Below are 12,064 nucleotides of genomic sequence, written 5' to 3'. Positions count from 1 at the left end.
AGAATGAGTGATTCTAAGCAGTGAGTCAGCTGTTGTCTACATCTGTAGATAAACAGTATGGCCAGGGTTACACTCATTTAGCTGGATCTTCTAATCATTGCTGTATAAAGGCTGTTCCCCTTGATGTTCAAGGTAATTCAGTTGAGATACTGCCAGTAACTACCAGGGAGAGTTACTGCTGTTTGTAGTCAGACCTTCAGGTACAGCAATTCTGTTCTTAGAATGCAGTAAAAGCCCAATATGTATTAAAACGCAACACTGCCAAGTTTTCCAGAAGTTGATTGTAGTTGGAATTGCTCTTAGACCTGACTTACTTTACTTTTTATAGAAGAGCAGACTCTTCTATATGCTGTTGGTAAGTTTTTTTCCTATGCTAAGAACAATGATGCTGATTCTTAGCAATCTTTTCAGCAATTTGAAATGCTCAGAGTTACAAATCGGTCTTGATTAGTATTCTTTTTCAGATAAGTAAGATCTTTTGGTCTCTTCTACAAATGCTATTGTAAAGAAGCACACATTTTTCCAGACTTTCTAGATACGGAGTTGTGTTTTGTTTTGTTTTTCTTCCCAAGTTCAGACTAAACATGGCAATGCATTTTGTAGTGAACAATCCTATTTGTGTACCATGCACAAAATTCATGTAGACTTTGTTACCAATGCCAACAGAAGAGGGACCAAACCTTTAGCAAAACAAGTACTTCGTAACAGTAGCACCAGCGGTACAGTAGCATTAAGTGGAGCATTAGATACTTCAATGGATAAAACATGTTATTTTGCATTCAAATTCTCTTCTAACTTAAATTTGAAGAGTGGTGTGTTTCAAGCCGATATTTAATGGAAACTGTATCTGTAGTGTACAGTACATATGACTACTCTAACTTTACCAGTTAATGAAAAGAGACAGTGAAGGCATAAGGTGGCATAAAACCCACTAGCAGCAAAGTCACACTGAAGCTCCAAACACAAGAAAGCATCCCTGTTCTTAGGTCTAAACAGGAGCAGTACTGAAATGAAGACGAACCACTGGCTGTCTTGGTTGCTTTGGTTATATGGCAGAGATTTTAATATTTTGTAACAAAAAGGACTCACCACAAAGACACAGTGTATCTGTTCACAGGGTTTTCCAGCATAGCCCATCCCATGTGCTCACATTTACAGCTCCTACCTTACCTCTTCCTCATTCTTGTGCTCTATTGTTTTTTTCAAATATCATATCAGAAGCCAAGGAACAAGTGGTTCTCTGTTAGTTTTTTCCTTTCTCATTTGGTGATTTCTGTAATTTGTTCACATTAAAGGAAACCACTGACCAATGGGTTTATATATTGAGGCTTTAAAACATTTTTTTGGAGAAATTACTAAGACTATGGTAAACATAAGTTGTAGTTTGCCACAGAAACTTGTTTCCAGGATATTTCAGGCAAATGAGAGCTTTTCTCTTCAAAGTCCTTGAGTAGCCGGGGGAGTAAAGAAAAGCTTGGAGACAAAGTGAGCTGATGCAGCATAAGAAACAAATGACATTAGCTTTCCTTCTATCTGTCTGGAATCTATGCCTTTCTTCCCATCAGTCAGATGGTGTTAATCCTTAAAGTGGCATACACTGCAGTGTCCGTGTCCCCTTTGAGTTTGTGGGCAGTGCAATTGCCCAGGAGCCTGCTGCCCAGAGAGGCCCTGACAGGACGAGGAGGAGGAGGAAGGCTGGGGGTACGTGGCCCCATTTCCTTCCTTGCCTCGGGATCCATTCCAGCCATACCAAGACATGCAGGTAGTGCAGGGCAAATAACTCCAGGCTTCGAGCAAGAAAGCAAATATAAAAATGACCATGAAAATTGCACAACCAGTTAAAACTGGTTCCAGCCAGGAACTGAAGTCCTACCTTGAAATACTTACTTAAATCCCATTTGAACGGCATAGATTTACATTCCAGATGAAGCATTAATGGCTTTCACACAATATCCTCAGCAGAGATGCCCCAGCATACCGACCTCTGTGTTTTTGGTAGCTGGAATTTGTAAGTCCTCAAGGAGCTGCATTCTTTTGAGTGTTACTTCTATTTTTGGACTGAGTGCTTTCTTTATTTAGAAAAAAAAACCTAGTGCTCTTGTCAAACTGTGGAGACTATATGAGTCATCTATACAATAACACTAAATTACCCCTTTCTGCTACAATGCAGTTCATCATAATCACAAAGGGATTTGTAGAAAAACAACAGAGCTGACAAAGTCTGCTCTTAAGCTTCCTGTGTTTAATCCTGGTGCATGTCACCATCCTAGCAGTGTATTGTTGAGAAATGGGTTGTTATCAGAATGCTGGGTGCTGCAATAGCTCCAAAGTCTCATTTTTTTGCTAATAAAAATGAATGTCTTTTCCTTGACAATTTTTGGCTGCCTATCTGCAGTCACCTGCCTGCACAAGAACTGTGTGAATGCTAATGACAGTTCTGAAGCTTTGATGAATAAAAACTATTTAAGGCTGTTAAGGCTGCCTCATAGGCAGCAGCTCTTGCTCATTCAAATACTTCAAACACAGCCCCCACGAAGCATCACCCGTGGGTTCTGACTTCAGGCAAAACAGAACATAGAGCTTTAGAAAACAGAGTGTTTGGGTGTCACTGGATGAGGTAGCGTACATGATCTACGCAGCCTAATCTACTTACAGCTTGAGTTTTTCTCACATGACTTTGCCATACACCATGACAAGCCTAAGAAGGAGTTTGTAATTGCTGTTCTAAGGGAATACTTCATATGTTGCACTACAGACTGATCAAGCGAGGATTTAAGACATGCTGAACAACATTCAGATCTTCAGGTGTAGTTAGGTGCTCTTTTCCCACGAGCAGATAAAAGACAGGCTGCCAGTATGACAGGAAACACTGTAATGTTGTAACATTATGCAATTAAGGCTGTAACAAAATGCATATGCATGTGGGAGGACGGGTTAAGGTTGCCCAGGCAATCTTATTTCTGGCATTTCCTATATTTTCTGTCTTTGACTTTGTAACCTACACATTCACTCATCTCAGCTCTGTTGAGATTGTAGGCATGACTTGAATATATGTCCTTCTTGCTTAAGTGATTGCATTAGAAAGGTGAATCTTTTGGCACCTTTCCACTGCAGTGGACAACACCAGTCATGGCAGGGGAGTGTTTGTACCAGCCTGGCTGACACCTGCATGGGGCCATTTGCTGGCAACCTGAAGGCCATAGCAGAGGTTTGGAGAAGTGGCAACCAAAACACTGCTTCCCCACCTGTGTCTCCAGGGATGCAACTGCTTCAGAATGAGCCCACTACGCCAAAGAACCTGCAGAGGCTGAACTTGCAGATGGTGTGAGTGAAAAGCTCTGTTTTGCTTAGCAGGATCTGTAATGGCCCTAGTGAGTGTCCTCCTGAGGCTGGCCTGGCACAGCAGGACTTTGCAGTGACCTTTCCTAACACTGCCCAGATGTGCTGCCCCTTGACAGACTGATCCCAGTGTTACACAAGATGGGATGCAGAGAGGCTGGCAAAGGTGCTTACTGCAGCACTGTTTCGGATAGCTTAATACGGAACACAAGGCATTCCTAAAATGGAAAACAAAACTTCTGCTAGGTGTTCTCATATGTATTTTTGAATGAAGACTTAGAACTTTAATTGATTCAAGGGATTCTGCCATCGGGGCTTTTTCTCTGCCTTTTCAGACCAAAATGGCATTCCATGCACAACAGCTGCTTGCACCATGGGGGCACAAAGCAACACACGCAAAAAAAAAAACCAAAAAAAAAAACACCACAGTAGCAGCAGATGGGCAGCTCTGAACGGAAAAGAAAACCCTCAGCTGTTCCATTTTTGATGAGAATTTGGGAGCGTTACATAAGGAGGAAATGAGGAGAAATAAAATTGCAAGCTCAAGAGAAGATAAAATCTGATTAAAACGCTGACTAATATAATTGTAGAGCGTTAGTCAGGCTTTCTTGTGGAAAGGGAAAAATGTCTGCTGTTGTGCTGCTATAGAAACAGTATGGAGTATGCGGGTAGGTAAGGGCATGGAGTGTGTCCCTCCCTTCCCACTTCTCTGTGCTGGAATGAAGATCCTATCTCACTGCAGGCCCTCCTGGCCAGACGTTCGCTTCCAGTGCACAAAGGAATTCTGTTCCTGTTTATGCAGTTTCTCTTAATATTTCTTCTTCCTCCTTCCTTTGTTCTTGTGGAAGGTGATGTGACAGTGCTGTGCCAGGGCAGGAGGTGAGCCCTGTTCTCCCTTCACTTTCCACAGGGATTGGTGACTTTGCTCTGTATTTCGTGAGCCTGGAACATAGGTACTGTGCCCAAAACAAGGAGTTTTCTCGTATTTACTCCTATAAAACCAGAGGACTTGTAGTGCTTTGAAAAGTAAGTACTTCTCTGGAACAAGCAGCCATCATCTGTGTTTCTGAATACTTTGTCCAGGCCACTTGTTTCTTCAAAGATACATGCTAGAATTTAACAACCGCTGCATGAGATAATGACATTTAATTCCTCTGGCTGCTGATAGAAGTGTCCTTCTGAAACATGTAAGCCACATGTAAGCATACTCACTGAGCAATGGCACAAAATAAGAACTAGAAATGCATGCCTACATTGTGGGATGTCATTCACAGCAGCTCTGACCTGTAGCTATCCGGGGTGATATCTCATCTCTGACAGCAGATCTTCCTTCACGTAACTGAGAGGAAGACACAAGAAAATAAATTGCATTAAAGAACAAGAATTAAATTGTATTAATTAATTTAATTTAACAAGAACGGAATTACATTAAAAAGACTGATGGATGAGGAAGTGCGTCCATGTTGTTCTAGAGCTCTTTCTGGTTCCTAGTGCTTAAGACACTGGTTCAAATGTTGAGGAAAGTAATTTGCCGCTGCTGACGAATTTTATGCTAGCATGAAATGCTGTAAAACTGCATTTTCTTATAACCTATAAACGTACTTCTTCATGTGTTGTTAGTTTTATTTCCATCCCAGTGCCTTCCTGTAACAATTGATCCACCGGCTTGAGTACATATTTTATAAGAATACATTTTGTAACTCAGCTTTTCCCCGAGTTTCACCTTTCAGTCTCACTGACTTGTTCGGCTTTTTGTGTTCTGAGATACAGAGAGAGGAGCCCATTCTCTGGTTATTTTAGCACTTTCAGTTTGTCACTAATCATCTCTTTTACAAAATGGAGAATACCTCTGACATCCTGACAGTTCATCCAGGCATCATATTATTTTCATTTCTCTTTCCAGTTTCCCTCCTACCTCTGTGCACTGTGCACTGGAGACACCACAGCTGCACATATTGCTATACTCTAGGCCTGTACACTTATCTCTGTAACAGAGTTAGTTGTATTCTCTGCAGGCCTCTGGAAGGCACTTCACGATCATCCAATCTCATTGCCACCGCAGACAGTCCCATTTTAGAATACTTGATACAAACTCCAGCTCCATTTAAAAGTTAAGTTTGATTTTGCTCTTACCACTCTGTTAGAGAGCCAGTCCAGTGTTTTCCTGCTCTGACCACAAAAACAAGTGTACACCCACTTGTTCTGACGCTGACATTGGCCTCTACTATTGGCTTCCCGGGCATCTCTTTCCCCAAGCCCTCTTTCTTTATCTTGCAAAACTGGATGCACCATGTGTTCTTATCTTTGGCTGAAATAGGCTGCCTGGGCCTTAATCATTGCAGTGATTTTCACTCCTACTTGTTCTGCTTTAGATTTACTCTTTCTTGAGCCCGGGTGAGAGAATCTGACCTCACATTTCAGATATTTTCTGAAATAACGAATCTGAAATAGCTGGATTTACATTTGCCTGTTCACACAGCTCCTACTCACCTTGTGATTAACTAGTCTTTCTTTTCCAAGTGCTGATCTCATAGTTGACGGAAGAAATCTTTGTGATTTATCTCTATAAGCCATTAATATTATCAAACTTTATTATATTTTCAGTAATCTAGTTCTAAGAGGCACCCAATTTCTCCAGCACATTATTCCCATCCTTGTTTGAAGTGGTCTTGTCCCCCGGCTCTGCCAACGGTGGAATTCATTAGCGCATTCACGTTCTTGATGACATCGTTATAATGAAAATACGGAGGAAGAGAGGAGCCCTGATGAGTCCCACGGAATAACTTTCCTCCAGTCTGCCTCATGCACACAGCTCTTTGTCATTGCCTCCTCGTCCTCCGTTCTTCTGTTTGAACAACCAGTTCCTGCTGGACAGTGTCAGGTATTATTAACCCCGAATTTATTAGATCTGCCACTTCTCAGAGAGGTAGACAAATTTGTATCAAGGAAAGAGATCATTCAGAAGTAACATTTCATTTTATCCCATTTATTCCCATACCTTTAATTATTCTTTCCTTCAAAATTTGTCCAAGTTACTGTAAAACATTTCATTTCCTTTTTTAATGCATATGTTCCATATGATGTGAGAGCTATAGGAAGAGTTCTTGCTTCTCCCACTCTCATCTTCACATGCTTGGTCTGTTGGCGCTCTGAAAACGGACTGATTTCCCCACTGCAATAATTGCCCACGGCTTACTTCACATTACTCATCCTCCTTTTGCTCACAGCTCTCACACAATCTTTTTTATTAAAAATGGAGGCAAAACGCTCATTGGATTTGGAAATGCTGCCAGACTCCCCTTTTTATCTGTATGACCTTCTTCCTGCATAGCAAACCCATTTCTTCTTCCCCGGTCTTCCACACTTTCCCATCTCAAAGACAAGACTTTCTCAGGTGAGGGATCTTCCCCATGATTAGCCCCAGGGTCTCTATTTCCCGTGACCTTAGCTACTAAAATATCAGAGGATCTTCTGTGAAGCCCTTTCCTTTTGCATGAGATACAATGTCTGTACCACTTCTGCTGCTCTGACATAAAGACAACTGGTGTTTCTTTTGTATTCCAGTCTTTGAACCTTCAGCCCTGTTGATTTTTTCAAATTCCATACCCTTTTCGCATTTGGCTTAGAGTGCCTTTTGATAGCATAATTTTACCCACCCACTCATTCTAAACCGCATCTACTTGAAATCTATCAAGTGATTTTTTCTTTTCCTATGACCTCGGTGGCCTTTACAAATAGAACCCATCATCACCTCTTCTTGTTCTGGTGCTGGCAGGGAGAGCGGTCCTTGTGCTGCATCCAGCTCTGCATCCAGCCTTGCTTGCTATTCATAGCACCTGCGCTCACATTTATAGCTGAAAGAGCAGCAGCTACCGAGGGAGCAGCAATCTGCTCCATTATATTCAAGGAATCTTTTTCCACATGAGAACGTAACTTTGCAGCTCTGCACAAGCTCTGTTCAAATGCTTGTTTGCTGCAACTGTGACTGCCTTTGGCCAGGGCCAGCAGCGCACCCCAGTTGTACCCCAACTCCCTTCTCTTTCCCTGCTGAGATTTTGATCCAAACTTCGCTTTGATTTCTTCTTCTTCTGAAAATTAGTGCAGCTATGTGGCGAGGTCCGATTTCCCTGGATGTGGATGGTGGCTCTACCACAGCCCCTTTCCTTCCCCCCTACAGGTGCTGCTCCCCCCATGGGCAGCTCTAACACTGCATCCTGCCACTGAGACCAGGCTTCTGGTGCTCAGAGCCCTCCTGCTTCCACGCCTATCCACCTCTCATCTGCATTTTCCCTTCCTCGCCAATATTTTCTTATCTTTCTTAAGTCACTGTCATATCCATCTTCACGTTTTATTGATTTTTCTGCCCCGTTTCTGTGTCTCTCTGTCAATGAGAAGCGTGTTGGTGGCAGGACGGAGCTCCTCAGCAGCCCTTGATGTTGGATGCTGGGGCTGTCCGACACCCAATTAGGGTCACAAAAACCCGCTTCTGGCCTTCAACATTCAACACGAGGCTGACCTCGGCCCTCATTTTTAAGCGCTTCCAGCAGCGAGCGCACAAACCCTCCCCCCCTGCAGCCACTTCGGCCCCCATCTCGGCCCCCACCTCGGCACGGGGAGGGGATGGGGGCGTGGCCTGGAGATGCCAGCCTCTCTGATTGGTTGTCGGAAGTGGGGCGGGGCTCGAAGCTGGCGGGGGCCGGGAAAAACGCGGCGGGAAGGGCAGCGGTGTTAGTGGGAGTGTTGGGCTGCGCGGGGCTGCGCGATGCGCCTGACGCAGAGCATGTGCACCATCGCCGAGTGCGCGCCCGGCGGTGAGGGCTGCCCCGCGGCTCGGCCTCGCCTGGTTAAGATCGCCGTGGTGGGAGGCAGCGGAGTGGGCAAGACAGGTGAGGCGGATGGGAGGGAGAAAATCGGGGTCGGGACGGCGGCGGCGGAGCTCGGCTAACGCTATCCTGCCTGTCCGCAGCGCTCGTGGTGCGGTTCCTGACGAGGCGCTTCATCGGCGACTACGAGCGGAACGCAGGTGGGCACAGCGGGCGGACGGGGCGGCCCCGGGGCGGGGCGGATCAGGCGGATCGGAGCCCGTTGTCGGGGTCCCTCGCCGGCGATGAGCGCTGGGTGAGCCCCGCAAGCAGCTGTGCTAGTGCTTCGTTCTGCCTTGCCCTGCCAAGTATGCTTTATCTGGTGAAAATGTCCCTCTCTGAAGCAGTGTGTTTTTTCTTTTTTTTTTAAATCTAAAGCAATGCAGTGTAACGTAACCCAATGCAAACCCAATGTTTGTCTACCCTCCCAAGCTCGGTGCTTGCAGCCAAGCGATCGGGGCGGCCCCGGCTTAGGGGGTAGATGGGGCGATGCTCAGCGCCGAGCGCGGGGCGGCGGGAGGTGTGAGCGGCTGAGCTGCCGGAGTGCGGCGATCTGCTGCGGGAACGGCCCGGGAAACAAGCAGCCACCGAAGCCTCCCAGCCTCTGGGATCGGCCAGCGGAGCGGAGCCCGCAGAAGAATGGCTTCTGAGGGACAGAAATGCTGACCAGGGTACTGCCTTTGTGTACCAAGGACTGGCTGCTGTGCGCAGCGAAGTTACAGCAGTCCTTCAGAAGTGGCAGAGCTGCGAGCTGTGTTGTGCTAAATCCTAGAATCCTATAATCCTAGAACGGCCTGGGTTGAAAAGGACTACAATGATCATCTAGTTTCAACCGCCCTGCTATGTGCAGGGACGCCAACCACCAGACCAGGCTGCCCAGAACAAGTGCCAGGCTTCAGGGCAAGTCAGGACCAGGTTAAATCCCAGGCTTGTTAAATCCCAGTACTGCCATAAGTAGTCATAAATCCCAGGCTTCCAGTAACATTATCACAAATCAAATAAAGAATCTTAACACTCAACCTGAATGACTAATGGGGTAGCAAAAGCAGTGCAGTCTGTCTGAGAAGTATGTGTGTGTGAACCTGTTGCTGTTCTGCCAGGTAACCTCTACAGCCGGCACATCCAGATTGACGGGGAGGTGCTGGCCATCCAAGTGCAGGACACCCCGGGTGTGCAGGTGAGTCAGACGCATCCACGCAGATTATCGAAGCAGCCCGGAGTTGGTGTGCGTGTCTGTCTGCTGCAGCATCTTGTTCCGCTCTTCCTAGTGACATTCTGCTGCCTGTTTCAGTGCAGAGCTCCAGGTGGGGGAGCTGGCAACCTGTGCCTTAGCCACAGCTGCCAAGCCAGATGGGTTGGGTGCCTGAAGTTTGCTGGTAGTAAAAAGAAACGGCTCACTGTTTTGAGTGAATCGTTTGTATGCTGGAGGCCCATTGCTTTGGAATGGCTGAATTACTGAAGTGCCTTGTTCTCATATATTAGGAACATTAGGTGGAAAAAAACCAACTCGCTTTGCGCAAATATGGTACATATGTGGAAGAAAATGTCATGGCTACTGCCCAACAAAACTCATACATTTATATAATAAAAAGTGAAGTCTACTGTATTGGAGCTGTGTTCATTAAGATATTACAGTTTGAAGTTCTGAATGTATAGACCTGAGCGGTGCTGGAATTTTGCCTTTTTGAACTGGGCAACACTCCAGGTCTAAATGTTTCCAGCTCATATCTTTGCTTCCCCAGACTTGCTGTCTAGCCAGTTAATTTCCCATTCTGTGGAACTACAAAGTCTTTCTCTGCATGCAGAACGACTCAGGTCAATTTTCTGTTTGAGTATAGCAAACTCCAGTGTTAAATTCCATTTTTTTTTTTTGTCAGCTGAATCAACATATGTATTTATTTGACACGCTCAGATTAAGTTTTGTACTTACAATGTGAAATGCAGATACGTACGTCTGAAGCTGTAAAATGCTATTTAGATTTAAAGGAGCCTTTTAAAAGTCTTTTACGACCTCAACCGTCTAATTTGAGACCATTCATTCTACAGATTCATGAACACAGCCTGGATTGTAATGAGCAGCTGAACAGATGCATTCGCTGGGCAGACGCCCTGGTGATTGTCTTTTCCATCACAGACTATAAGAGCTACGAACTACTCAGTCACCTGTACCACCACGTTCGGCAGATGCATCCAGGAAATGCTGTCCCTGTTGTCATCATAGCAAACAAAGCTGATCTCTTGCATATTAAAGAGGTGGAGCCTCAGCACGGACTTCAGCTGGCCAACATGCTGGGCTGTGCTTTCTATGAAGTGTCTGTCAGTGAAAACTACAACGATGTCTTCAATGCCTTCCATGTCCTCTGCAAAGAAGTCAGTAAACAACAGACCACCAACAGCACCCCCGAGAGACGGAGAACTTCTCTCATTCCACGGCCCAAATCACCCAACATGCAGGATCTGAAGAGGAGGTTTAAGCAAGCTCTGTCTGCCAAAGTGAGGACTGTCACGTCTGTCTGACAGCAGGGCCAAGAAGAGGCGTTGTTCTTCTCAACGTTTCTCCCAAGTTTGAAACCCGGGGTGTCTAACACTGGCACGTCTGCTGCCTGATATTGTGACAGGATGGTTCAGGCAGCGTTCTGCATGGCTGTAGAAACGAGAAGTTGCTTGAACAATGAACAGTGGCAGATGGGAAAAGAATAAAAACAGACAAAAAAAAAACCCCACAGAAATAGTCTTGAAATGGCTCTAGGATGTAACTTGTAGGACAAGTATTTTCATTTGGAAATGGACCTTTCCAATAAATGCCTTTTTCTCTGATGGGACAGATCTGGCTTAATGTTTGTGTAGAGACAACCTTCTAGCTGTGACTCTCAACTTGTACTTGTGCAGGGAAACACCCCAAACTGTAGTTCACTGTTCAGAAGTAACCACTCCAGTTTTACAACACTTTCACTTGGATGAAGGACAGCATGATATATCTGTTCAATTTATTGCCCAGTAGAGCTGTTTATTTCACTTGTATTTCAAAACAAACAAGAACACATACAACTGTTCTGTAAAAGTAAGTGTGAAGTCAGTGGGCATGACTAGGTATCATGGCTGTACACAGTGGTCCTTTACTTTTTTATTGGCTATGTTATTGCTGACAACTTGACCAGATTCTTTGTATGCAAAACTATTGTGCATAGGGTGTAAACATATGTAATTACAAATATCTGGTGGGTCTTTTTTACTGTCTGAAAAAAACACTGTTGAGACTGAATGATCTAACACAGAGCTTTCTAAGAATAAGCCTGGAGTTGGAGTGATAGTCCATTACAGCTACCAGTGTGAGACACTTTTCTCTTCTTTCTTTCTTTCCCTGGTGTATAATAGGCAGAGAAAGAACCAGTGATTGAACTTGATGTGAAGCATGGCTGCCCCAGGGCAATGAAGCTGGCTGTTTGTTCAGAGCTGAGCCGGTCCCTGTTCATCCTTAAACACATGTGGCTGACTTAAGCATTTCTTCTTATTTTATTTTTTTCTCTACATTGAGCCAATGGAGTTCACAGGCTAAAGGCCTTACACACATGCACTTTAAAAAGCCAGTTGTGCTTTTGTTTGAACTGTAAGTTATTTATTTTATGTACAGTTACTTTCAGCATTAAATTTTGAATTGTGTATTTTCTCGTGTGTTCTTCCTGTGTGTGAGAAACAATTGGTAATAGCCAGCAAAGCCTGGAGACAAAGTAATTGTTTTCTCAGGGTGTTTAACATACACTGCAGAAACTGTAAGAAAGTCTTTGCTGCCTATGCTGTTGATTTATTAGCATAATCTGCAGGGGGAAAGCTCTCATAACGTCTTTCCAACTTTTACGAAACTA

At 44.6% G+C, this 12,064-nt stretch overlaps 1 protein-coding gene across 1 annotated transcript; it reads left to right on the top strand.

Moving 5' to 3' along the window:
- Nucleotides 1-8,052: 8,052 nt before the first annotated feature.
- Nucleotides 8,053-11,860, top strand: RASL11B (RAS like family 11 member B). The gene is made up of 4 exons (XM_003205814.4): nucleotides 8,053-8,225; nucleotides 8,306-8,362; nucleotides 9,302-9,378; nucleotides 10,248-11,860. The coding sequence occupies exons 1-4, from the start codon at nucleotides 8,102-8,104 to the stop codon at nucleotides 10,716-10,718; spliced, it is 729 nt and encodes a 242-aa protein (XP_003205862.1). The 5' UTR covers nucleotides 8,053-8,101; the 3' UTR covers nucleotides 10,719-11,860.
- The last annotated feature ends 204 nt before the right edge of the window (nucleotides 11,861-12,064 follow it).

This window comes from Meleagris gallopavo, chromosome 4 (assembly GCF_000146605.3).
Source record: "Meleagris gallopavo isolate NT-WF06-2002-E0010 breed Aviagen turkey brand Nicholas breeding stock chromosome 4, Turkey_5.1, whole genome shotgun sequence".
In the NCBI taxonomy this organism is placed as follows: domain Eukaryota; kingdom Metazoa; phylum Chordata; class Aves; order Galliformes; family Phasianidae; genus Meleagris; species Meleagris gallopavo.
Note: the sequence above shows the minus strand (reverse complement) of the source record. Positions and strands in the feature narration are given on the sequence as shown.